The sequence below is a fragment of the Talpa occidentalis genome, unplaced genomic scaffold (assembly GCF_014898055.3).
Source record: "Talpa occidentalis isolate TD23 unplaced genomic scaffold, MPIMG_talOcc4v2.1 talOcc4.6, whole genome shotgun sequence".
Lineage (NCBI taxonomy): Eukaryota > Metazoa > Chordata > Mammalia > Eulipotyphla > Talpidae > Talpa > Talpa occidentalis.
In genome coordinates, this window is record NW_023604972.1 from 54,026,193 (window position 1) to 54,050,976 (window position 24,784).

The window sequence follows — 24,784 nt, forward strand, 5'->3', positions numbered from 1 at the left end:
GAAAAAATCTATTTATTATTCAAAACTATGAGGTTTACTTCCTCTATAAACTTTTTCTTACCCTTCCAAAGTAAAAAATAAGTACTTTTTCTTTTTGCTTCCCACTGTCCCCTGTGATTATATCAATGTACCTGTGATATTTTATTGCATATTTATTCACACGTCTTTTTCCCTAGATCATACTAAAAGTTCTCTCAACATAGGGCTGGCTGTATTTATTTGTGCTTGCATTTCCAATACCTTACCCAGAACCTAGCATTTGGTAGGCACTTAATGGTTGCATAAATGAGTGATCAGATTGTTTGTGCAATCTTTTCCAACAATAATTCATTCTTTTAAGTCAGAGAAATTTAAAGCTGGGAGAGTCAATCTTGTTTATAAACAACTGAGGTCTTCCAAGATTAAGAAATCTGCCCCAAATTACAGATGGTTAATGTCAAAGCTGGAATTATAATTCCAGAATGTAACCCCAATCACCAATTAGATTTTTTTAAGTGGACACTAATATTTCAGCAATATAGGTTACACAGGAACATGGTATGGAATTACAAATTGATATACAAAGATTAGGATGCAAGTCCTCTGCTCTTCTGTGTGACCTTGGGCTTACATTTACCTTCTCTGATTCTTAATCTCATTCATAAAATGGAATATTGCCTATTTCAAAGTAAGGATTGAATCCTTCACTAAAATCTACTTCATAAATTTCTTGCCATCATGCGAGAGATCATGAATCTGAGGGTTTATATATGGCACACAGGAACACAACTAGGCTGCCAAGATACTGTTTGAATTGCAATCCGAATGTGAAGAACTTCATTAAATACCTTGACTTCCTATTTATCTTCTCTACATTTGTTAGAACAGTTGGCTATGTTGAATGCATTTTCAGGATGTATTTGTTAGCTACTTAATGGACATACTAAGCCAACATTTACCACAATCACAAGACACCTAACAAACATTTTCTACTTAAATTCTTTTACATCTGTTAAAATAGCTTGCCACACTGAATACATTTTCAGAATAATTTCCTCAACTTCCTGAAACAAGATTCAAAACTTACAAAGGTTTTGTACACTTCAAAAAACTTAAATTTTTGATATTAACCTACAAAATACAGCCAAGATAAATAAGCAGTCTTACTCACATTAAACTACTTAGAGAACAATTTCTTGATGAGAAGATCTATGACATTCAAACTTATATTACTTAGATAAAATCCCACTATTCATAATCAAGTATTGTATTCTGTTGTTATTTTTAGGTTATTCCATAGATCCCTTTATCAGATAACTATATCAGGTAGCAGCAAATGTAGAGGAAGTCTGTTAAGAGTACCACTTCTTGAATTCCTAGACTACTTACTTTCCCTCATCCCTCAAATATATTCTGTATATCTGTAAAGAGCAATATAAGTGAACACAAATTATTTTATTGGGAAAATATAAAGTCTTAAATTGTAGTCATAAATGTAAAACTACATGCCTCCTCAAATATAATAGCTTTAGATTCTAAGAGTCTAATATGGTATTATACAAATATTATTTACATGTGTTTAGTGCCTTTTTTTGCTTTGATAGAATGCAAAAATGAATATTTAAATATGTAATATATATAAAGTTCCATTCTTGGCACTAAGGATACAAACCTAAATAAGATAGTTACCTGTGTCTGAAGATCTCAAAACATATCAAATAAATTTCAATATGAAAACAGTAAAATAAAACAAATGCAAACAAAGTACCCCCAAAAGCACAAATAACAAAGGAACTATAAATCTGCTTAGAAGAATCAGGAAGACCTCAAAAGAAGATATTTCAGCAGGCTCTTCATAGTATCTTAAATTTGTTATGGTTGTTTTAAAACTTGGCTTACTAGTAAAAGTATCTGAATCATGTACAGAAAAATTATGTATATAAAAAAATATATAGCATTATTTACCAATGATTACTTTAAGACAATCAGATACTAATAAGTTTAGCTACATATGACCCCCCCAAGTACAATAAAGATCCTTCCAGTAGAGTTGATAAAATGAGTGATTTAATTACCAGCAGTATGCTTCCTTGGGGTAGTCCGAATGGAGTATTCAAAGTCAGGTACTGCTCTGCTACTCAAATGAAGGTGGTAATTTCTTGCTTCATCCAATAAATCTCTACATTTTAGATTTTGCTTGACAATCTGTTCCTTTGCCACGACACCCATAAGAAAATCAACTGGCAACAGCGGCAAACGAACCTACGATCATGAATAGTTGTGGATATAAAATTTAAGTTGTAACTGGATAGCTCACTCTCAACTTTCTCTGCAAAATGTTCTCTTTTTAAAAGTCATTTTCTTCATAAGGTCTTTCTAACATGTGAATGAAATTCAATGTGTTAAGCTCAAAAGCAATTTCCAGTATTCATCAGCACAAACAAAATCAGATTATATGTTAAATATATCTCCCATTTTAAATACAGATTTAAGTAGACTATAAAATAAGCCAACTGTCATCATAATCGCAGAATCCTTGTTGCGAAGGGTATGATCAAAACAAAAACACCATTCTTTGTTCTTTTGCTTCTTAAAGCATAAGGCTTAACATATGGAAATGTGATTTGTTTGTTAAACACACAAACATTCATATCTAAAACCAGTAAGTGTCCTTTCCTTTGAATCAGTTATCTTGGAAGATTATACACTAACTCAGGAATATTCTTCTTCAGCAGAGGCACTCACCACTCTCAAGGATGCACTGGTTTTCTAGTGGATTAAAGGGGGTGATCAAAACAGCTAACACAATTTCAAGTTATAAGCACACAAACACACAGGAAGATTAAAAAAATCTGTTTTTCTTGATAAACTTATTTTCAAAGTAATTCTAAGGTCTATTTATTATCTTCCTAGCCAAGCAACTCCATTAACAGTAAATATAAATAAATGTTAAAAAGAGATACTGTTCTGACATTACAAAAGTAAAATTATAGTAAGGGAAGAAAATGGAAAGTGATGCCTTGTAGTTCTTTCCACAATAAATTCATATACATTAGAAATAAGTGTACTTTTATTAGCAACATATTTTCAGTAAATCTTAGAAACTTCATTAAAAAACAAGTTATAATTTAGAGTTTTTACATCAGAACCATTTTGTACTAGCATAAATATTCATTATTGCAATCCAAAAGGAGTATTTTAAATAATCAGGTAATAAAGCAGAGAATATTTCTAATTTAAATGAAACAAATTCAGATTTATCCTTAAATGGTACAGTAAATATATAGGAAATAAGAGTCAAAGTTATTTTCACACTGTATTATACCAATGATCTCTACATTTCTTTGGTTAATCTACACTTCTCATGATAAATGATGAACAGCGTACATATTATTTGATTTCTATGTGCAACCTTATTTCAGCCCCTACCTGGGCAAGTGTTTCATCCAACCACTTGGAATGATGCTGAGGATTGGCAAGAAGCCACTTGATGGCTGCACTATACACCTGCTTTTCATTCTCAATATTTAGATCACTTGAGGATAAAAGCTTGTGTAGATGCTGGGGGGACACACTTACAAAGTCTTCGCATTCCACAACTTCAGTAAAATGCTCACAGGCATACTGATCTGCCATGTCCATTAAGTCTATTCGATTATGACTTTCTGCAAAAGCTCTTACTGCCAGGCAATTGGAGGGATGAAAATGCAATTTCATGTATTCACAACAAGCTCTAGCCACCAGTTCAACCTGTAGAATACAGGCTGCATATAAGAGAGGCTGGACATTGTCAACAGTCAAAGTCAGTCGTGAAGAATAGACAAACTTGACCAAATCTTCTATAGCATCACCATCAAAGTCCCTGATCTCAATCAGTGTTTGCTTGGCTTCAGCCATTTCAGAGAGAAACATGGCTTTGAAGTAGGGAATAACACACGCTAATACCAGTTTGTGACAAGAGATGAGCTTTGAGCCAACCTGTTTAAAACAAACAAAAAAAGGAGACCCAGGTTAATATCAAAAGTAGTTTCATATCAGCATGGAGCATGTACTTTAGCAGGGACAAAAACCCCAGACAAATTAAGTGTATTTTTTTTAACAATGTACTCTCTTGGACAATTACTTTCAAAGTAGGCCAGTTCCTTGAAGTCAAGCAATTTTCTTCTTCCAAATTAGCCGCTTATCTTTTATATATGTATCATAATGTATGTGTATGTGTGTGGCATATGGTAAACTATGATTTCTATATTATCGCATAGTTCAGGAGGATTATGTGAATTAATAAAAACAACAGCAAACATCATCTAGAACTTGGTATGTGTCAGGCACTAGTCTTTATTTTGGTCTATGAATCCCTTCTTTTTTTTTTTAAACTTGTTTCTAGTTTTATTGATAAAATTGGCATACGAGATTGTGTAACATTAGGATAAACAACATGATTTATATATTGCATTTATTATGACATGTTTACCACAATAAGGTCAGTAAATATCACCACACACAATTACAATTTTTTTCTTTCCTTGTGATAAGAACTTTGAAGATCTAATTTCTCAGCAACTTTCAAATATACAATACTGCTAACCACAGTCATCATGTCAGACACTATTCCAAGTGTGTTTTATATGTCAATTCAAGTATTCCAATATTCCCGAGTCTGTACTACTATTACCCACAATTCATTAGTGAGAAAACAGCACAGTTAATAAATCATTATTTCACAATATTATGAGCATAACTATCTTTTTCATTTCCTATTTAAATTATTTTGAAATGATACATTTTACATGAAAGGAACTAAAAACACTGAAATCTAACTATCTTGATTATTGAATTAATTAATTGCTTCCAATAGTTTGTCATTACAGAAGACACAGAAGTGAAATTTATGTTCACTGAATCTTTGTTCATGTACACATTATTTACTACTGATAAATTCCTAAAAAAAAATGCTGCTTCAAACAATAGGTACACTTTGGGTACACAATGCTAAATTGTCCATTTCTGACCTATATAACAGTATCTGTGCCTTATTGGGTGTTAAGAAATATCTACCAATATGATGAATGAAAATATTATTAGCTTCTTGTTTTATCTTTCTTTTTTAATATGTCTGAATCATTTATAAATTTGGGGCTATTTGTATATTACCTATGAACTGTGGCCTTTTTTCTTATTTACTTGTAAGAAAGCAAACATTTTATAGCCCTTTGTCATATTGCTTTAAATTTCCCTTTTTTTTTTAAAGATTTATTTATTTATGCATACAAGAACTGAGGTACAGGTCAGAGGTGTGAAGGGTGAGAGGATTCACCAGAGACAGAGTGGGGAACACAACAGGCAGATCGGATGAAATACACTGCTGAGGGGAGCAGCGGGCGAGACAGGAGAGGTCTGCTGCGCCATGTGGGTAGCTCCCTGGCCAGGGATCAAACTCATGCTGCAGTAGCTGCAGACAGCTTCATAGTTTGCATCTTAACCCTTGCGCCACCAGGGAGGCCCCTAAGTTTCCCTTTTTATGGTGTGCCTTTTAATCTTATTTGCCCTCTACAGATTTGTATACACTCAAATCCGTCATTTTCTTTAATTTTTGTCTTAGATACTATGCATGAAATAGGAATCACTAATATTCCACAAATATTTACTTCAGATATTTTTTTTAGTACATTTATGGTTTTATATTTTACACTTAATCTTTATTTCCATCTGGAAATTTTGGGTGCTGAGTAGAGAGATCTTCTTTTTAATACAGAAGTTATCCAGTTCTCTCAGCATGTTATTAAATAAACAATGAGTACAAATAAAAGGAGAACAGTGTTTTAGCAATTTTCTTGTTTTCATATAGTGTTCTGATTACATTTGTTTGGGAACTAATTTTAAAATGAGAATTTCTAAAGAAAGGGGCTGAGGATTGTTACAATGCATAAATGATTTTGCTTATAAAATCCTCTCCCAATCTTTCCCCAGCAATTGGAGAAAGAATGAATGTCATTTATTTCAACAAGTACAAGATGATTTTGGTTTCTTATGTTTTTATAAGAATTCACATATCAGAACTTTGAGTCTATACAGACTCAATGTGTTACCTAGACTACGGAAGAAACCTTGACATATTTTCACATTACATCTAAAATGGGATCTGAAATCTGATATTGCACATTTTAAAATACATGGTCAATTAAAGAACTTGCCAAAACACCATTACATAATAGCATTACAGTGTTTTTATATAAGCATTATTTTAAGACTGCATTCTTATGCAAGCTATACACATCAATGATCTACAAATTATTTTCATGTTGTTTATAATAAGGTGCTGCCCCTCCAAAGTCTATTTTCTGGATTCAAATAAACATAGATATAAATGCACACAGATACACATGTAATCTTACTCCAAAAAAGATCTTTGAGGGCCTCCCTGTTGGTGTAGGGGTTAAGTCTCAGTGCTATCATCACTACAGCCTAAGTTCGATCCCCAGACAAGGAGCTAACCCACATATGGTGCAGGAGACCTCTCCAGTCTCGCCTGCTGCTACCCTTAGCAGTGTATTTCAGTAAATCTGCCCGTTCTGCTCCCCATTTTGTGTCTGGTGAATCCTTACGCCCCGCACCTGTGGCCTACATGCCAGATCTTTTACAGAGACACACAAAAAAGATCTTTGAGCCGTATGTATGAAATAGGAAGATAAAACATTTTCTTTTTTTCACACATTAATTTTCCTTTGACACTATGTAGTTTCATTTTATTTTTGAAAATCTATTTCTACATTTTTCTTCTCTGGTACATAAAAATAATTATCAGTTACCAAAGATATTTCATCAGAAATTGAAATCAAAGTTTAAAGATTAGGTGCTTATAGTTAGGTGAAAAAAACACAAACTACAAAATATCAGACATTACATTTTTAAAATTATATACAGTGTGTCCTTGATAGTAGTGAATTTTCTAATTTGTAATTTTTATTAGATCAGTGAGCCTATGACTAATTCAAAATGCTCAGGGAAAAAGACACGGCAAGGGCCTCTCCGGTGGCACAGCGGTTGAGCGCTGGGTTGCAAAGCTGCCCGCGGCCTCTGCGGCCACCAGAGGAGGGTCCCACATGGTGCGCAGACCTCTCCTGCCGCCCGCTGCTCCCCTCAGCAGTCCTTCTGCCTGCTCTGCTCCCTGCTCTGGCTCTGGTGAATTCTCTCACCCTCCCACGCTTCTGACTGTACCCAGTGCATGTATAACCAACCAACCAACCAAAAAAACAAAATAAATAAATAAATAAATAAAGCATGCCTCTATAAAAAAAAAAATCATTTAAAAACTACTTAAAACTTTTTAAGTCATTCCAACACATCAGATTGAAATGCTTATAATTTTGCATTTTAACAATAACTCAAGCAGGTGATTGTGAATTACAATGAAATAAAGTTCAGAACACAAATAGTGGAAGGGAAATAAAGACTGGAGGGGGAAAAAACCCACCTTATATATTCAATTCTCTTTATATGAACTGTATTCTAATTTTTCACTTGAATCCCTTGTAATTTTGCTGTCTTAACTCAATTAGCCAGCCGCTCTTTTCAATAATCTACCAATTGTAATAAGTTTGTATAGCCAAAAATATGTCATATTGTCAAGGTAAAGATGATGTTAGACAGATTAAGACTTAACATGTCTTGGCTTACAGTGAATTACCACGCAGTGTCTAGCCACACTAACTGTTCTGCAATCTTCTTTTTTTTGGGATGTATTTTATGTATTTTTACATCCAAGAACTGGGGTACAGACCAGAGGTACGGGGTGAGAGGATTCACCAAAGACAGAGTGGGGAGCAGAAAAGGCCGGTTGACTGAAATACACTGCTGAGGGGAGCAGCGGGCGAGACAGGAGAGGTCTGCTGCACCATGTGGGTTAGCTCCCAGGCCAGGGATTGGGGTTCGAACTCATACTGCAGTGATGCTGATAGCTTGATAGTGCCGAGACTTAATAACTTGCGCCACCAGGGAGGTCCTTTTCTACAATCTTAACCAATCTTATTGTATCCTTTTTTAAAACTGTATATAATGGAAATAATAAAGATTTTGTTTATTTTTGCATGGAGGAACTGGGTTGTAGGACAGAGGTATGGGATGTGTGTGTGTGAGAAGATTCACCAGAGACAGAGTGGGGAGCAGAACAGGCAGATCTACTGAAATACACTGCTGAGGGGAGCAGCAGGTGAAACAGGAGAGGTCTGCTGCACCATGTGGGTTAGAGCCCTGGAAGGGGGACCAAATTCAGACTGTCCCAGTGGTAGCATGGAGATTTAACCCCTAAGCCACCAGGGAGGCCTGGAAATAAGAATTCAATTAGACCTTGGGAAGGTCAAATAAATAATGATCTAAAGAGACAAATATTTAAATACCCTGTTGTGTGAGCAACATGCAAAAAATGTAATGATTTACTTACTAGTTGACTGGAGAAAATACAGGTGATCAGACTTCCCAACACAGATTGCTGCTGTGTTAAATATAGGATCACTTTTTCCCTAATCATTTCTTTTATTAGATTATGTCTACGTTCTGCTCAGTCAACTGTTAAATTTATAAGGATAATAATTTTATCATTTCTACTTCTTGAAAGCATTTTATTACAATACAACTTACATATTTTGTTTCCCTGTAATTTTTCAGAACCTTATTCCTACCTGATTGGTTAGAAATTTTGACAGCAAATGATCAAAAAAATACTTAGAGCCTTGAACTTTTTTTAGAATCCTGTATTTGTTTAAAAAAAAAAAAAAAAAACAACATAGAAACATGCACCGCCATCCAAAATGAAGTCAATCGTATAATAAAACAATCAATGGTGACATGAAGAGGTGATGTAGGGAGTTGTCCTAGTAAAATTAATTGTGATCTCTTTATAAGGACAATGCCATTTCTTCAGACTACATAAACAAAAACATCTTTGTAAATACTTTGCTTGCTGATCTGTAACATATAATATAAGCATTCTGAGTGGTATTCCATACTCTTTTCAAGACAAATTTCCCCTACCTTTTCTCAACTAAATTGTTGCCCTTAAACTTCTCCCATAATTTTAGAGCTGCCACTATTTATAAACATGTTCACTAATAAACACAGTAATATATAACTAAATTCTACTTCTTCCTGGAATGACCTCAAGGTAATACATAAATCTCCTATGTGAAGTCTTTATAATCTTCTCAGACATAATTTTCAGATCCTCTCCGCGCCTATGCTTCCACAAATATACCACAAAAAAATGGCAATCACTAAATTGCATTATACTTACTTCATTTGTACCTCTCTCTAGCTAAAGTTCAAACTCCCTCAAGGCAAGTACATTATTCATATTTATTTATACTTTTCATGTACTAGTAAATATTTGTTAAATCATTTGTTCCTACTATAGGTGTTCACCTTGAAATTCAAAATAAGTTAATAACCTTTTATATTAATAAAATACCAAAAATTTCCTTTTTAAAATGTCTTAAAAACAATGATTACAGGAAAAATAGTAAAAGATGAATTTATATCAAGAATACCCTAAAGGGGGCCTCCCCAGTGGTGCAGCGGTTGAGCGTTGGGTTGCGAAGCTGCCCGCAGCGTCTGCGGCGCCGGTTCGATTCCCGGCTGCTCCCTGGCCACCGGAGGAGGGTCCCACATGGCGCGCAGACCTCTCCTGCCGCCCGCTGCTCCCCTCAGCAGTGTACTTCGGTCCTTCTGCCTGTTCTGCTCCCCGCTCTGACTCTGGTGAATTCTCTCACCCTCCCGCACTTCTGACTGTACCCAGTGCATATATAAACAAAACAAACAAACAAACAAATAAATAAAACATGCCTCTATAAAAAAAAAAAAATACCCTAAAGGTTAATTGAATATAAAAAAAAATGAAGTTTACTTTGCAGAGAGCATTATAAATTATCCACAATCCTACATGGTTTAGGTCTGCAACAAATTCTGAAATTTCAAAAAATGTTGAATAAATCCAGTAACACATACCAAAAAATGAAACTGTACTTCTTTCTACTGAGTAGGAACTGAATTATTTCTTATATTTCCATGATAATATAAATTTATAAGAAATATGTATGTTGGTCACTTAGTTATTTCTCATACATATTTGGTCTTCATGCACACTTTGGCTCACAGTTCCCTGTGGAATTTCCTAAGTGTGGTGAGTGATAAACACATCTCTTGCTATGTTAATAAAGACAATGTTTGGAAAAAAGCAGGGGTGAGGGGAGAACCACGAAGAATAGGGGGTTGGAACTTGCAGTCCCACCCCTCGGACCTGTGGGGAGGAGAGAGGGGCTGGATGTTGAGGTCAGTCGTCAATGGCCAAGGAGTAACCCTGCCTACATAATCAGGTCTCCATAAAAACCCAAAAGAGAGCTTCAGGGTTGATGAACTGGTGAACATTTGGGGCAGGATGGCACATCTGGAAAGACAGCAAGAAGTGTTGTGCCTTTGCCCATACCTTGCCCTATGCAGCTCTTCCATCTGGTTGATTCGTGTCCTTAGGATCCTTTGTAATAAATGAGTGAATAGTGAGTAAACAGGTTTCCTGAATTCATGTGCATTGTAGCTCATTAATCAAACCTAAGGAGGGTATCCCAGGAGCACCTGATTTATAGCCACTCTGTGGAAGCACAGTTAGTAATCTAGGCTTGCAAAGGGCACCTGCAGTCTGAGGAGGAGGTCCTGGGACCTCTAATATGCAGTCAGTAGGTAAGAAGCACAGGCTGCCTGGGGCTTGTGGCCAGTGTTTGAAGTGGAGGGTGGTCATGGGAAAGACTAGCTTCTAACTTGTGGAACCTGCTACTCAAAAATGAGTTGACTTCTCAGACGCCCTTTTAAAAGCTTGAGGATGGCTTGTGGATGTGGGTCTCAGCACTTACACCCCCCCTTAGAATTGGGTCTTAGGACAACACCACATTTTGGAACAATGGCAGTAAACATAAAGATTCCAATAATTAGAGTTATTTGTTATGCACCAAGCTCTAGCACAAGGACCTCTATTTATCGATTCACTTATTTCTTACAAAAACTTAACCACTATCACAATTTTCCAGTGGAGAAAATAAAAATATAGTCCCTTTAAATTAGTAAATTGTTTCTTATTCCTAAATTCTAACAGGGTGGTCCCCAGGAAAAGAGGAAGTTCCAGGTTCCCTGCCCCACCCAAAGGAGGGTGGAGCTAAAGAGAAGAAGCTGCAGAGGAGAGTGGTGGCACAGGGGTGAAGTCTCAGCACTATAAAGCTATCAGCAGTGACTGCAGGAGTAGTGTCCATCCCCAGCCAGGGAGCTACCCACATGGTGCAGCAGACCTCTCCTGTCTCACCCGCTGCTCCCCTCAGCAGTGTACTTCAGTCAATCTGCCTATTCTGTTCCCCACTCTGTATCTGATGAATCTTCTCATCAGCCCTCCATCCCACACACCTCTGGCCTGCACCCCAGCTTTTGTATGCATAAATAAACAAAGCTTTAAAAAAATGAGTAATAAGAAACAACTGGAACACAAACACTTATATACTGCATTATCACTTATTTCCAATCGTATTAAAACTGTTTTTTGAGGCAGTGATCCCACAGACTACAGACTTAAACAGAATAAATTTCCAGAATAGAAAAATACAGTAAAACATTAGTGCAGGTGACTTCTAACCAGTATCAGGAGTAAATCAATACTTGAAGAATTTTAAATTCACAAGTTAAAAGCTTCTCTGGTCAACAGTGATTTATTAATTTTACTAATAATAACGATCTCATTTTATCTTATTTTAGTTTTAGGTTCCTGAATTCTCATAAGTTAGACATCATGAATATCATTTAATTAGTACAATCAAGTTGTCTTATCTACTCTTCCCTAGGTACCTTTCTCTCAATAAAAAAGGATACTAAAATTCTGACTAAAGCAAATAAGTGCAGCACTAAAAATTTGCTTTGTGTGATTTACAAACCCTCATTTTTCATAATTCACCGAAGAGACTGAGAAAACTAAGAAAAAAAGAGTCTTGCCTTTAGTGTGACATCGCAGAGTTCTCCATTTTCATAAAACCGAAGAAGAGATCCATGAAAATCTTTCCAAGCTTCATTAGCTTCAAAGGTAAAGGAGTCTTCTCCATCACCATCACTGATTGAAGATCTGTTTTTAATCTGCTGATGCTGTTGCCTTTTCCCTTTTGTGAAGTGATTCCTAGCTTGTTTTACATTCATAGATTCTGAAGCCATTTGCAAACAGTCTTCTTTTAATACAATTCTCTTCTCAAACATCCCATGTATTCTTTTGTCAAGGGTATAGAGAAGGCAGAAAGTAGCTGCAGCCCACTAAACTTCAGTTTTCAAAAAACATGTAACTGACATTGTCCAGTTCGCTAAGATTGGAAAATCAACCACGAATCACACATAAAAACAAACCAAAAGAAAAAGCTATCATTAGTAATTGTAGTGTACCAATAATCTATGTATCAAATAACCACACAAATTATCAATAGAGAGATAACTAACTTTTCTGCTAAGTGTCACATAAAGTTACTTCAGTTCATTATTTTTTTAATCAGTGAAGGAACTCCTTTAAAATTTAATTTGAAAATTCTTAGAAGATGGTGATGTGAGAACCACGAGGAATCTGTTAGCCCACGGTAAATTATGATCAGTTTTGGTGAATTGTAGCTCTATTAGTAGTTCAGTAGTGGCTACCCCTCCCACAGCATTAGGCACATTATCCCCAGTCCAACAGCATTAGGTACATTATCTCTGAGTAGCAGCACATTTAATCTTACAGCAAGTTTGGGAGGAGGGATGGAGTTCAGAGGTTGGTAGACTTTCAGAGGCTTAGAAGCATGCTTACTGGAAGGACTGCCATTGACTATTAAATAAACAGTCAAGACTCTCCTAAGAGTTTGGGAACTTGCTTTCATTTTTTACATGTAACCAACACACACATACAAATATAGTAAGGATACCTATTAATCACATAATTTTATAACTAAATTTCAAGAAATGAAAATAAAAAGATAGAAATATTATCAGTGGTAAGGGGAAATAATGTTTGTCTTTATTGGTCACCACATATACTGCAGATTCTGGAAATTCAAAGGTGAACATGCAAAGCACCAACAAGTGTTTTATAGCAGTGTTATTCTAAGTTGAGTCTGGTTCACAAACTTTTTTACAGGTCCAAAATAAAGTAAGTATGGACACAGAGTGTTTAGAAACACTTATAACAAAGTTGTATTTGACAATAATTTTGCTCAATGACTCTAATTAAAAAAATTGAAGTTTGCATTTTGTATGACTTTTTTTTCATTTCATTTTTAAAGTAATTCATTTTATTCTTTTTTTTAAAGATTTATTTATACATACAAGAACCGGGGTACAGGCCCGATGTGCCGGAGGGTGAGAGGATTCACCAGAGACAGAGCAGGTAACACAACAGGCAGACTGACTGAAATACACTGTTGAGGGGAGCAGTAGGCGAGACAGGAGAGGTCTACCATGCCATGTGGTTATCTCCCCGGCAGGCCCAGGATTGAACCCACACTGCAGAGGATGCGGACAGCTTCACAGCACTGCACTCAACCTCCTGCGCCACCAGGGAGGAGCTCATTTTCTTCTTTTATAAAAAATAGTTTCATAAACTGTTCTTCTGCCACAGAGAGTTTGAGAAGCACTACTTTAAAGAACTCAAGAGGCAGATATCCATAATTGATAAGGCTGTATTGTGTGTTGTTATTCAAAAAAGGCAAAAGGGATATGTATAACACACCAAACAAGTAAACACTTGGCATCAAATTTTGAAGACTGCTGCTGGCAGCTTAAAAGAAATCCCTCAGAAGGTGATAGAGCACACTTAACAAAGGATGCATCATAAACCTTCTACATGAATTAGGAGAGCATACCGTATGGAAAAACATGATTATGAGACAAAATTGCTTCAGTACAGTCAGACTCTCAATGTGAAATATTTAAGAATACCTCAACTAATTGATCTTTCTTATTCTCCTTTAAAAAAATGGATGCACAAAATAACCTAATTTTTAAGTTTTATAAAATACCCCCCCCACAAGGAGTTGAATGAAAGATAATTCCTTCCATTAAGGGGCTTGAATAAAGTAATCTAGATGGGCCCATAAACAGATGATAATAAGGTAAAAGCAACAGAAGAGATATATGGAATATAATGAGTGAACCTACATTTGGGTGATCAAGAAGGCTTCCCCCACTGAATGTCTTAATTCACATGTACTCAAAGTTCCCATTCTACTCTATTTAACTCTAACCAAGTTTTATACATTCTACTAAATGTTCATACATTCTACTTCCTAAATTCCTCTCATTTAGTTGGCTCTGCTTCTCCAACCACACCCTTTTAGTCATAAGTTCCATCATCTGACAGCTATATTGTGACAGCCTCTTAACAGCCTCATTTCTCAACAATACACTCTTTTTCATGCTGCCAGTAATCATTCCCAAGTTCAAATCATTTCACATCACCTCAATATAGCAGAACTGTTAACTAGCTGTATCACTGGGAAGTTACCTAATCTCTTCAAATCTCAGTTTCTTCATCTATAAAAGAACCTGTGGGTCTGCTAAACTTAAGCGGCCTGTTGGGCCACCATTATTGTTACCTGCAGTTCTGCATTCCTATACAAGGTCAGAACTGCCCTTTAGAACCAGTCAATCAGCCATAGGAGCCAAACCTTACAAGGTGCTTTTCACATCAATCAAGAGCATAAAGCGTGATCACCTGGGAAGGGTGTGCATCAAGAGGTACGACCAGGAACGCCCCAGGGGGCCGAGGACCGACGTATGGCAAGGGACCCCAGACGCTGACCAGTGGAATGCCTTGTTGAAAAGATTAGGACCATGGCCGGGGGTCTTGTTTCCATTGCAACACTTGGTCATCAAGCCGATAACATGGTCAGCAGACTCATGTCCCCCACCCCAAGCCCTAGATGACATTCCTTCGTTTCACCCATCCTTTTCTCCTTGTCCTCCTGACCCATGGAGTTGATGCTGTATCATTATTCTATCAATAAAAACGGCCAGGATCTTGCTCTCAAGCAGCATCCTGCATTACGTAGCCTGCTCTATGACTCCCGTATCTTTATCATTGTGGTGTTGCTTGATGCAACAAGAACAGGTTTGGTATAGGTGAGAAGTCAGTAATTTTTTGCCTGAGTCTCAGTTTTCTCTTGCAGTTGTTGTGAAGGTTACATGAATTAACATATGTATAGTACTTAGCCCTAACACTAACCATTCAGTAAGTGGACTTTATTACTTCTATAAATTATGTGACCCTGAGCCCTTGGTCTGGAACATAATTCTCCAAACAACATTTTTCCCAACAAAGAAATAAAATATAATTTACATGATTTATGATTTACATTAAGATGCACTTTTAACTATAATAAAAGATGAGGACTGGGCCTCCCTGGTGGCACAAAGGGTTAAGCACAGCACTATGAAGCTATATACAGCCTCTGCAAACGGCCAGGGAGCTACCCACATGGCATAGCAAACCTTTCCTGACTCACCCGCTGCTCCCTCAGCAGTGTATTTCAGTCAGTCTGCCTGTTCTGCTCCCCACTCTGTCTCTGGTGAATCCTCTCACCTGCCACACCTCTCACCTGTGACCCAGCTCTTGCAGGGATAAAAAAATCTTAAAAAAAAAAAATGAGGATTGACTATATCACCCTGCCATCTGCCATCTTATTTAATGACTACAGTCAGCATTGGGTGCTTACTATCTACTTATTAGCTACCTGTATGACCTTTGTTAAGTTACACAACTTGTCATTAGCCTCAGTTTACATATAAAAATGAAAAAAATAACCGCACCAACTTTGTTATTACTTTGTTATTTGGATTAAATGAGTTAATTGTCTGGCACATGTGTTATATTAAGTAATTGTTACTATTTAAGTTAGGTACTTCACATTGATTCATTTCAATTCTCAGGACAATCCAAAGAGGTATCAAACCTATTATTTACCACTGTGCATGATGAGACTCAGAGAAGTTAAGAAACCTACCCAAGGTCACAGATATTAAGTGACAACGTTGGACTCATTATAGGTACTGTTACAGGGCAACTCCGATATAAAACAGGTTGCCTGACTGTGGGTCCTCACCCACACGCTTAAAGGGGACTTATTAATGCTAAACAGCAGACACACACAAAAGGTTGATAAAAGGTTTATTTACAAGGGGAAATGAATAACTCAGGGAGAAAAAGAGGGAGATAAGTTCATAATGCATCCTACCTGATCCGCTGACCGGGAATCCCAATGCCCACTGAGCTGCTGAAAAACCAAGCACGCGGTGTGGCCAAGAGAGAGACTCCCGGCCGCATGGCCAGTTAAAAACTCAAACAGAGAACATAGCTGCTTAACTCCACCCTCAGGTCCTCGCAACCTTCCCTTTGGTGATCATGGGATTTGTAGTTCCCAGTGTCTTGATGGAGCAAGGTGGAGTCCACAAAGCCTGTATGGAGTTTGCTCAGGACATCCTTTCCCCCTAACAGTACCTCTAGGCCAAAGATGGCACTGACTGTATCTTTAAATGGTAATTATCATTGACTTCATGAAAACTAAAATAAGAGTAGTAATACAGACATTGCTCTTGAATTTTTAAAAAACATTTTTTCAAGAATAAGATAATGCACATTAAAGCACTGATTTTCATAAAATAGCAGCACTCCCACAGGTAAAATTTTTGCTGAAAAAAATTTTGCTGAAAAAATTTTGGTGGTGCTAGGGGTTAAGTCTCAGCACTATGAAGCTATTGGTAGCCACTGAACCACCAGTTTGACACCCAGCCAGGGAGCTAACCCACATGCAAGCAGACCTCCCCTGTCTTGCCCGCTGCTCCCCTCAGCAGTGTTTTTCAGAGGATCTGCCTGTTCTGCTCCCCACTCTGTTTCTGGTGAATCCTCTCACCACCACCACTTCCCCATACAGCACTGGCCTACACCCCAGCTCTTGTATGCATGAATAAATAAATCTTAAAAAAAAATTTTTGCTGAAATAAGTACCCTTTTCCATATCCAATTAATATAACTCAAATTTTCATTGTTAAAGTAATTAAGACCAGTTTTTTATTGATAAAGGAAGTGAAGAGATGATTTTTGAAGCACCGTGAGTCCTTGTTTTTCTTTCAGAACTAGAGTTGATATTTATGATACATTACATTCAATTCTCTGCATTAAAATAACCAAAGGTGCAGCAGAGTGATGTATCTTTTATACATGAATGCAAATTCTGGTATGCATCTCTAATTGATCTTTGAGATTGATATAGACTTCTCAGACTATTTTTTTAAAGAGTAAATCTGGAGAACCAGTTCCTGTTTCTTTAAAGCAAAATGATTTAGAACCTTGAACTCTGAAAAGCATTAAGATTTCAAATGAATATACTGACTAATATTAAAGAGTCTCAAGGAAAAAATATAAAAAAACATTATTCCAGTGGTCAGATTTATTACTCAGTTTGTATAGCATCACTTGATCCACCTCATAGTTTTCAAGACTTTGTGAATGTTCTTACTAGTAACTGACCGAGAAACAAAATTTGGCTCAATGCTATTAAATCTTATAGCCCCAGCAACCTAGCACTACTAAGAAAAATAGAGCAGTTTGCTACAGTTTACTTCCAAACTCCACTCCAAGCATGAATTCAAATTTAGGATTCCGACCTGGTTCTACAACTCACAAAACGCAAATAAGATTAATTTTAAATGTCACAAATTAAAATTATAATCTAATCTACATAAAAGAATACAAATTCCTTGAAAAGTACATATTGATGTTCTTTCCAAATAGGCAGTACTGAAAGTTGTATCTAATCACCAATTAGAAAATAATATAACTATACACTCAACAAATGAACTATGTAAATATTCCCTGATTTGAAAGATAAAATACATAATTTCCTTTAGCACCTGGCATTTTGTTGAGAAAAGAAAATATGTCCAAATTTTAGAATAAACAAAACAAATGAACTTTTATTATTTCAAAATTATATTCTAACATGCTGGATTGCATCACGGTGCCACTCAATATATTCTATTGCACATCGAAGCTGAGGGGAAAGGGAGGAGTGGACTATAACTGCCAAATGATAATGAATCAATCAGTGGTATCATCTCCAGGCACAAAAAGCAGCACTATTAATTGTATGAATGTAATAAATACATCATAATATCAATCTCTAGTTTTGAAAGAAAAAAGCAGTGCTTCAAAAATCATCACTTCCTTTCTCAAAAAGCTGATGTTAAAAATAACCTGCAAAATGTATAATGAAAAAAATTACGCAGTAACTGAAGCTGATGGTTCTTATTTCCTCAGGAAAAGATAGTCACGAATCCCTCTGAACATCATTTTGTTGAAAGCTATGGGTCTTCTCCTCTAGAGAAGTACCAATATGCAGTTTACAGACTCTTGGAAGGCCATTTATGAGCATGCCCATATACAGATCCAGGTTACGAACCTGAGAGATGAAGTAAAACTTTTGACTCTCTTCCATAATTTTATCTCTGACTCACAAGAACCAACTAAACTATTCATAGCCAGACAATGACCTCTTGTACAGACAGTCCTTTAAAAAAAAAAAAAAAGTTTGATGGTATTTACAGAAGCACTATTCATCAGAAAATAAACTGTACTGGCAGCATTTTACAATACAGCATGTGACTAGTGATATCAATGAATATTATATTCAATTACAGTTTATAAAATGATTACAATACTATATGACTATTCCTATCACTCTTTTACAGCTAATGAAACAATTTCAGAAAAGAACTTGCCATAGGAAACTCACAGAGAAGTGTAAAAGACTTCCAGGGGAAATGAAACTATCAGAAGAAAAAGGCACCTGACAGATGAAGGCTCCAGGCTCAGAAAGGTAGCATATTTACATAAACGTGGGTCAAGCTCAACTGCTTCCTTCACTTCCTGTTGTAACTGCAGCCATTTTCACTGGATTCTTTCTAGGGAAATTCATCTTATAGAGTAAAGAATGGGGAGAGCTACTTTTTCTTTCTCTTAACCAGAAAACGATGTGTTTACCTACCATTTCATTGGCAGAGTCCTTCCCCCCAATAGTAGTGTGGTCCATAGTGACCATGTGTGGTGTGTGTGCGTAAGGGTCTGTACTTGTGTGTCTGTAACAGCATAATATAGACTCTATCCCAGTCCCTTATGAGATTCATAAAGAATTGTTCTCTTGTAGTTTTAATGAGTTCAAGAATTGTTCAGTCTTGCAGATGTTATTTTAATTATTCCTTTAAATTTTATCTGTTGCTCTTACCTTTTGAAACATGATTTATTTAGATTGCTAATCCCACTCATTCAGGAAATTCCAAGAGGTATTATTTTCTGGGGAAATGGTGCCTCTTATCATGTAAATTTTCTCCTTTAACTTTACTAATATCACAGCAGAATTTTTCTTATCCTTTATGAGGCAGCTGTTGACTGCCTCATCCATACAATTCTGTCCCATGTTATTTTAATATTTAAAAAAAATAAACTGTTAACAATAAAAGAAAAAGAAATTAGCTTGCATGTTAACACACTCAACAAATCCAAGAGCTAGGATTCTAAGCCAGATTTATCCAAATCCGGGACTGAGGTTGAGTACATTATTATACCCTAGCACTTCTACAAAAGTTCCTCAGAGAGGGGAGAAGCCTTATAGATCACAATTTATTGTAGGTATCCTGACATTAGTAAAGAAAAAATTAATGTATTGTAAATGCTGTTTCTTCTTGCTTCATTGTTTAACAAGAACAGGTTTTTTGGAAAAATGATGAAATGGTCCAACTGATGAGTTTTGAGATTGAAAAATGACATTTTGTTATTTTATTAAGCATTTCTTCTCCCTCATCTCTATTTCCTAATATAAAATTGAAATGTGTAAATATCCAAACACAAGGCACCGAAGTTTAAATATCGTAACAAAAAAAATCTTTTTAAATTTTAGGATGCCCAAAATATTCCTTTTAATCTTTTTAAAATGGCAATACTCATTTCAGTTCTGTAAAACGTATTAAGTTCTTGATTTTTTTTTTACAATGTCACGTGTCTAAACTCATACAATGTACTCTAACATAAACAAACTGTACACTTTGGGTGATAACGAAGTTGTGGCTTCATGGATGGTAAACATGTATCACTTATGCGTGGGAAGTTTGAGAGTGGAGGAGGCTTTGCATATGCGGGACAGGAAGGGGCATATGCAAAAATCTTTGTACCTTCCAGTAAGTTTTGCTGTGATCTAAAACTGCTCTAAAAATAAAATACACTTTGAAGGTGGGGGAGGTGCATCAAAATTCACGTACGTTATTCTCTGCTAACAAAGGAAGAAATACTGTTTTTAAAAAGTATCCTTACTGTGTTAATAACGTGCAATATGACAGAATATATTGCCATCATATAAATAACAGTAATCTCATTTTAAAACAAAAATAGCAGTTTTAAATTGTAACATGATGATGCTAAGTGAATTTAGTTGAGTACAGTATGCTGACTATAAGTTTGAGGAGAGTCATGGGCTGAAAAACTAAAAGGGGGGTGCCGATACGAAGGAGCACAAAAAGTAGCAAATAGGAAAAAAATCATCGTAAGAAAGCTGAGGGCCTGACTACTTATCCAAGTGTACCGTTGAAAGCGCGGGCTGGGGTTAGAGGGAGGGGGAGGAGGTCTAGGTCTCGCCAGGGAGTTAGAAGAACATTTCCTTGGGCCTCCCTGGCGCAAGGGGTTAAGCACAGCACTATGAAGCTACCCGCAGACACTGCAGCACGAGTTCGATCCCCGGCCAGGGAGCAACCCACATGGCGCGGCAGACCTCTCCTGGCTCGCCTGCTGCTCCCCTCAGCAGTGTCTTCAGTCGGTCTGCCTGTTCCCCACTTTATCTCTGGTGAGTCCTCTCACCCCCACAACTGGCCTATACCCCAGTTCTTGTATGCAAAAAAAAAAAAAAAAAAAAAAAAACCACAAAAAAAAAAAAAAGATTTCCTCAATGCACCAGAATAAAGAACGCCAAGAGTAGAACAATTTTCCACTTACATGTGAGAAAATGCAAAGAAAGAAAAAGTGCCACCAGCAGCAGGCAAGATAAGATACCTGCGTCAGTCCAGGTTCCTTCAAGAACCTTTTCCCAAGGAATGCCCCTAGAGTGGCAAACTCAGCATAAGGTAAAAGTCCACAAAGAGTTACACCATTAAAATAGATACTAAGTTCCATTTTCGACGAAAAGGCATTGCATGAAACATTTCCCAGTGGGAAAATAAAGAAAAAGCTTTCCGAACCCAGGCGCCCAAATGCAGGACCGTGCAAATCCAGTGAAGGAGGAGCCCCGAGCTAGCCAAGCCCCACTACGCCGGCAAACTGACCTCCCTGAAGAAATCAGCCAGAAAAACCCGCAAGAGCGGGGGGCAGAGCTGCGCGGCGGCAGGAGGACAACTCCGCGGAGCAGCTGCAGGTCTGAAGGAGCTGCAGTTTCTGGAGTCGCACCCGGAGCGACGATTAGGTGCGGTCTCCAGCGCCGCGGAAAAAAGCCCGGGAGGGGGTGGGTCAGCGAGCCCCAGAAGGCAAGTCCAGAGCCGCTACGAGCGCCCCGGCCCCAGGCGAGCTAGACGCGCCCGGCCCGCTCACCCCAAAACCCGCGAGTCCCCTCCAGGCAATAAGCGGCTCCAGCGCCCCCGCCCGCCTCCGGCCCCCGAGCCGGCGCCTTCCCCGCGCGGCACCCGAGCCCAGTTCTTCTTGGAAAGACGGAGACGAGAGGATCCAGGGGCTGCCCGAGGCTGGGGCTCCCTTCGGGAAAGCGACCCCGTTCCTCCCGCCGACGGGGGGCGACAGACACCGTGCCGCGGCTGCACGGGCCCCAACCCCACTCAGCTGTAGTTTTCGCTCACGGCTCGCAGGGCTGCACTTTCCCGGCGCCAGGAGCGCGAGCACCGAGGCGCTGGGACTTGGGGCCCGGGATTTGGGGCGCGGTCCACCCGCGCCGCACAAAGAAGGGGGCCGAGAGGAGGGGCCGGCTACCTGGTTCTCCGCTCGTCGCTGCGCTCGGCTCCTCCTGACCTCTCCAAGGCTGCGGCCACAATGGAGCAAGCGGAGTCCGTGCGCCGCAAGCTGCGCCCCACCAGCCCCGCGCGAGCATCGGACGGGCGCGCGCCCTCCTGCGCGACCCCGCCGGTCTTCGGCGGGCGCCCGGCGTCCTCTCGCCTTCGCCTCCAGAGCGAAGGGGCGGGGCGAGGGGCGCGCGCGCGGCCGGCGCACAGCACTCTGGGAAGTGTGGTCTCTGGTTACCCGCCCCGGGCGGGGGTCACTGCCCGCGCGCGTCCGCCGTGGGCGCCGCGGGCGTCGAGGTTTCGGCCTGTTGTCCTGCCGGGTGCGGGTCGGCCAGGGCCCCGCGGACAGCTTCGAAACTCTCGTTGGGACACGACGCCGCAGAAAAACTTCTCAAGTTGTCCGTTTCTTCCCTTCCATGCAATGGGAAAATTGAACTGGTTTTTATAGTCACCAATTCTCCTTCTGCGTGTTGTGTTCTTAGGGCTTCGTGGCTGTTTCTTTGAAAAGGAAGGAAAAGGAATTCCTAAGTGACAGTATCCTGTGTCACTTTCGCCACAAGTTCTGCATAGGATATACAAAACAGCTTATGTTTATAAGTACAGATCCAGTTTATAAATCTAGGGAAGCAGTGATTGACCTAAGGAAGCTCTCGCTGCCAAAGCCCATTGCAAATAGAAATGATCAGCCAATTTTCACATAAAGTCCATGGATTGAGGAAGAAGTTTAAGCCTCTAGAGAGCAGAGGAAAAAAGAGAATCTCTTAAATGCGTCTTTTGCTAGAGAACCTCAAGTTTTCCCTGCTATAGAACTCTACTTCAGAATAAGGCAGCCCTAGGTACATTTATATTTATGCAGGTTTGTATTTATTCTCCTAGAAAAGAGCTTTTCATACATTACTAGCATAGCACATAAAAACCCCAAAATAACTCTGAATGATTTCATTCCACGAAAAGAAAATCAGCTTTTTATATAGTAGAAATAGAAATAAATCATTTCAAAATAGCTCTTCAGAGTATTATATTTTTCATATTTAATGCAAATGCCCTTAGAAAAATAGAGCAGTGTCAGTTTTAAATTATGCATTAGAACAAAGAAATTGTAAAATTTACGTAGAAACATGTTGTTACACTATATATTTAATAAGAGCATGTTCTAATAGAATTTTTTAATAGTCTGAACTTTTCTCCTTAATCAGGCGTACAATGTCTCCTAAAAATGTTTAAAGAGCAGAAGTGGACTTTGTTCTCTGCTAATTGACATTCAGTAGACTACTTGTAGTTATTAACTAGATCAAATAAACACGAAATTTCAATATTATCATTTACTTATTCAACAGTATTTTTTAATTTTAATTTTTATTAATTTTTTAAAGATTTATTTTATTTATACAAGAACTGAGGTATAGGCCAGAGGCGCAGGAGGGTGAGAGGATTCACCAGAGACAGAGCGGAGAACAGAACAGGCAGACTGACTAAATACACTGCTGAGGGGATCCCCCGGCGAGACAGGAGAGGTCTGCTGCCATGTGGGTTGCTCCGGGGCCGGCGGGGGATCGAACCAGCACTGCAGAGGCTGCAGACAGCTTCATAGCGCTGTGCTCAACCACCTGTGCCACCAGGGATGCTCTTCAACAATATTTATTCATCATCTACTGTATGTCAGAAATAGAGAGCTAGGAACTGTGAACTAAACTGAACAAAATTGAATAGTCCCTGCAACTCAGAGAGACTTGTAAACACATAATAACAAATAAAAACAGTGGCGGGCTTCCCTGGTGGCACAAGGGGTTAAGATGCAACCTATGAAGCTATCCGCAGCCACTGCAGCTCAAGTTCTAATCCTGGCCAGGGAGCTACCCACATGGAGCAGCAGACCTCTCCTGACTCCCCCGCTGCTCCTCTCAGTGGTGTGTTTCAGTGATCTGCCTGTTCTGTTCCCCACTCTGTCTCTGGTGAATCCTCTCACCCCCCCCACACACACACACCTCTGGCCTATACCCCAGTTCTTGTATGTATAAATAAATAAATCTTTAAAAAAATAAAAAAAATAAAAAATAAAGAGTGGCAAGAAGTGTGGGGAACACGCAATGTACACTAACCTGGAGCTTTTTTGTTGGGGGAGTGGAATCAGACGAAAGTTCTGAAAATTAAAAGAAATGCTAAAAGCAAATAACAAACTGGGTGTGTGTGGGGGGGGGGTGCTGGTCTTTCCCTAAAAAGTCACATATTCAGAACAGTATTCTCAAGTTAATTTTTTTTTTAAAGTGTGTATCTTCCAAAACAGGATATACCTTTATGGAATTCAGGACATGCAACCCCAAAATATGACACCTTGGCATATCGATATCTTAAACTGAAAGAATAATAAAATACAGAAGCAAAAAGGTGATCTGAGTATCTCCTCCCCATCCTTCTTCCTTGAAATAGGTCATAAAACTTTATGTGGGGTCTCCCCAGTGGCGAAGCGGTTGAGCTCTGGGTTGCGGAGCTGCCCGCAGCCTCTGCAGTGCTAGTTAATCCCCTGCCGCTGGGTGAGGGTCCCACGTGGCGCGCAGACCTCTCCTGCCGCCCGCTGCTCCCCTAGGGCAGTGTACTTCGGTCCTTCTGCTTGTTCTGTTCCCCGTTCTCGCTCTGGTGAATTCTTCACCCTCCCGCGCTTCTGACTGTGCCCAGTGCTTGTATAAATAAATAAATCTTAAAAAAAAAAACAACTTTATGTGAAGGGCAC

At 38.5% G+C, this 24,784-nt stretch overlaps 1 protein-coding gene across 1 annotated transcript in view; it reads right to left on the reverse strand.

The window, feature by feature from the left end:
- KLHL8 (kelch like family member 8) overlaps positions 1–22,153 on the reverse strand; it is a 36,577-nt gene extending 14,424 nt beyond the window's left edge. Inside the window, exons 1-4 of the mRNA XM_037529391.2 lie at positions 22,028–22,153; positions 11,995–12,350; positions 3,409–3,957; positions 2,055–2,241 (exon numbers count right to left, since the gene is read on the reverse strand). Coding sequence (XP_037385288.1) covers positions 2,055–2,241; positions 3,409–3,957; positions 11,995–12,249 — 991 coding nt within the window. The 5' untranslated portion in view covers positions 12,250–12,350; positions 22,028–22,153. The remainder of the gene's footprint in view (positions 1–2,054; positions 2,242–3,408; positions 3,958–11,994; positions 12,351–22,027) is intronic.
- Between the last annotated feature and the right edge of the window lie 2,631 nt (positions 22,154–24,784).